Below are 3248 nucleotides of genomic sequence, written 5' to 3' on the forward strand. Positions count from 1 at the left end.
TGCCTGCCCGCCCGCCCGCCCGCTTGCCTGCCCGCCCGCGCACCCGCCTGTCCGCCCGCCTGCTGGCTGCCTTCCTACAGCATGCGTCAGGTGAGCATTCACCTGAGTAGAAAACCCCGCCCTGGGGCCATGGAAGGGAGGAAGGGGAGGTGCCGGTTCCTTGCTGCTGTCTGCCTGTGTGTCTGGCACTGTGAAGCGCTGGGAGGCAGGTAGTCAGATGTCAGATGACGCATCAACGGGCTTTCTGCAACCGGTTTCAGCCGGCACAGTGACTCTTTAGAGCGAATGAGATTAACTGACATGGACTGATCTCAGCCTTGCTTGCCGGCTAATCCCCGCCCATGTGTGTGAGTGTATGTCCGTGTTTATGTCCGTGTGTGTGTGTGTGTGTGTGTGTGAGGGACACGACATTCTTACCTGGATGATGAAACACCTTTAGTCACTGATGCAACATCGCCTATAATCATAGGCATCATCCTCATCAACAACCTGCTCATATTGACACTTGACCAGAGCGATTTCCTGACCATACAGCAAATAGTGAAATAGCCTGCGCCTGAGCAAGGTGAACAGCCGGGAAAGCCCTGCTAATACCACTTAAACCACTCTTTGGCCGGGGTGATGGAGCGCACCTTACACAAACACACACGACTCGCTACACCACCCCCCACCCAACCCCCAGGCAGCTTGTTTGCTTGCGCTGCGCACTCGCTCGCTCGCTCCCTCCCTCCCCCTCTCCCTCGCTTACAGTCATGCTTGGTTCCTGCTGCGAACTGGTTTGCGCCGGTCTTGGTAAGCGGCCACGGCAGCAGCAGCAGGGGGAGAAAAGAGAGAAAGGCTCAGGGAAGGCTAAACCACATGGAGCGCGTAACATAATAGGCCCCACACACCACCATCACCATCACCACAACCACCCTCCTTTGAAATGCCCTTATTTCAGCAAGAGAGACAGTGATGGAAACCCAGCCAACACATTAAGCTTATCCAAGGGGCTGAGTAGAGAAACGGTACCAAATTACAGTGCCCACACCTCCACCTCCACCCCCCCCNCCTTGAACCCACACAATGCTATTTGCCATTCATTATTAATCCATCCTTTCCTCTTGTATTAATCATGACTAATCAACGAGGATTATCACAATCACCTCCAGGCCTGAAATGAATCAGGTGTAAGACGGGAGGTGATATCTTTGGATGGATGTATTTATTGCTTTGGATTAACCCTGCTCGCTTCTATTTTGAATTCCTCCATCAGTAGGTCAGCTGTTGTGTTATGTTGTGCTTATCAACTTACATCCCCTCTCCCTGTTTGTCCTCAGCCACTGGTCACATTTCAATATTTTGATGGTCTGTTTACACACAATTACAGCTGACTAATGGGTTTTTTGTGTTATGTTAGATGGAATGTAAACAGAGAAAAACCTTGCTGGGTTAGTAAATGACTGACTGTTAGATAAGCGCACCCATAACTTTTTTTTTTCCTCTCAAATGAAATAATAATTTAGCGTATTGTGGTAGCCTATATGATTTACATATTTTTAATAAGCCTAATACCAAAATTACATTATAACTTTGCCCATGTGTAACGGTTTCTCTATTTAATTTCTCTACCTATTAGTTTTGCTGGTCTCTATTTAATTTCTCTATTAGCTTGCTGTTCTCTATTTAATTTCTCTATTGCTGTTTTCTTAGCATAATTTACACTCAATATATAGGAAAATCTGCAACTGTGGGTATGGCAGTCTAGAGTTCCCAGGTGTCATAGGTGTGTATGAGGTATGAAATGACAAAAGGAGAGGAGAGAATACTTCTTGAGTTCATAATTTATTATAGAAATTGAAAAATAGCTCGTAGAAAATGCATGAGCTTGCATTTTTTTTGCACATGTGTTTTTTTACACAACATTTTTTTAGAAATAAATTAGTGGCCACTAATGAAAAGAAAAAATAAACAGCAAAATATAACAAAGTGGAACTGGTACAGAGACAAGGCATTTTCTTCGCGAATAGCAGGCAACATTTTCAGGCAATATCTTCGGCACCAGTCTCTCATCACTCTGTCAGTACTTGTATCAACCATTGACATTGACGACACCTTTGAGGTGTACAGAAGATAAAAGGTGCATTTATGAAATGCAAGTTCATCATCACTGAGACTTTGTTGCAAGTGTCTCTTTGACTTGTGTTTGGAGCGTGAAAAGGCCCCAAGGATCTTGTAGCAACGCAACTCCATCGCTGCGTCGCATCACCTCTCGTAGCAGAGGTCACTGCGCATCCCTCCATCCAGCCGGGCTGCATCAGTGGGGTGGAGTGGACATCTCCAAAGTGTCCAGTCCGGGCGACTTTCGTTGAGCATCTCAGCCAGAAAGCCCCTAGCTCATCTCCATGTCCGCTTGCCAGTCTATTTCCAACATCCTCTTTTCCAGGAGTCAGGGAGCTGACAGACGTGTGCACTGGATCAAACAACGACTCGTCACGAGCCGGTTAGCAAAACAGTCAACGGATTTTCAGCAGGTTCCGAACAATCCCTGCGATCCGAAGGAACTTGTCCTTCTTGCGCTGTTTCAGAGCCATCAGAGCCTTTGCTGTCTCCTCGGGGTCCTGGGAGTAGGAGAAGATGCTCCGGACCCGCTCCTCTGCCTTCTGGTCTCCCGTTTTCTGGAACAGCCTCATGAGAGCGTCCTGGTTAACGTTCTCGAAGATGTTCCCCACCGCCTTTTTGCGGTGCGCTGTGTCGAAGCGGTTCCCGTGCGAGGACGGGCAGACGCGGTGGCAGTCCGAAGTCACGTAGGAAGACATCCTTGTGTTCTGTTGGCTTGGTTGCTGTAGTGTTTCTTCTTGAGTGCTGCTCGCGGCAGTAAGGCTTGAGCGCCAACTCTGTCAGTCGAGTTGGGTTGCCGTGTGCTTGTGTGCTCTGTGAGTAGTGCGCTCTTGCTCTTGCCAACGCTATTTATAAGCCAGCTCAAGGCTTCCCGACCGCCAGGACCCACTTACGCTCGTCATGTCATCGAGCACATGCACACCCACAGAGCACGCCTTTCAAAGGGAAAAGCTGAAGAACAATGTAGTCGCACGAGCGCAGCTGTACTATAGAGTTCACGGAAGACGTTTTCTGTTTGTATAGTGTTGTAAAACAAGTTTTAACACCACTTGAAAGTTCAAAATTATTATTATGCTTTAAAACGTGGGGCAAACTTGAAATATTAGTAACTGACTGTACTGTATGCAGGTTAGGCAGAATATTATGGG

At 47.7% G+C, this 3248-nt stretch overlaps 1 protein-coding gene across 1 annotated transcript; it reads right to left on the reverse strand.

Annotated features, from left to right (window-relative positions):
• Positions 1-1805: 1805 nt before the first annotated feature.
• Positions 1806-2927, reverse strand: tcima (transcriptional and immune response regulator a). The gene has a single exon (XM_063194342.1). The coding sequence runs from the start codon at positions 2796-2798 to the stop codon at positions 2496-2498; it is 303 nt and encodes a 100-aa protein (XP_063050412.1). The 5' UTR covers positions 2799-2927; the 3' UTR covers positions 1806-2495.
• Positions 2928-3248: the final 321 nt, after the last annotated feature.

The sequence above is a fragment of the Engraulis encrasicolus genome, chromosome 3 (genome assembly GCF_034702125.1).
Source record: "Engraulis encrasicolus isolate BLACKSEA-1 chromosome 3, IST_EnEncr_1.0, whole genome shotgun sequence".
Classification (NCBI taxonomy): Eukaryota; Metazoa; Chordata; class Actinopteri; order Clupeiformes; family Engraulidae; genus Engraulis; species Engraulis encrasicolus.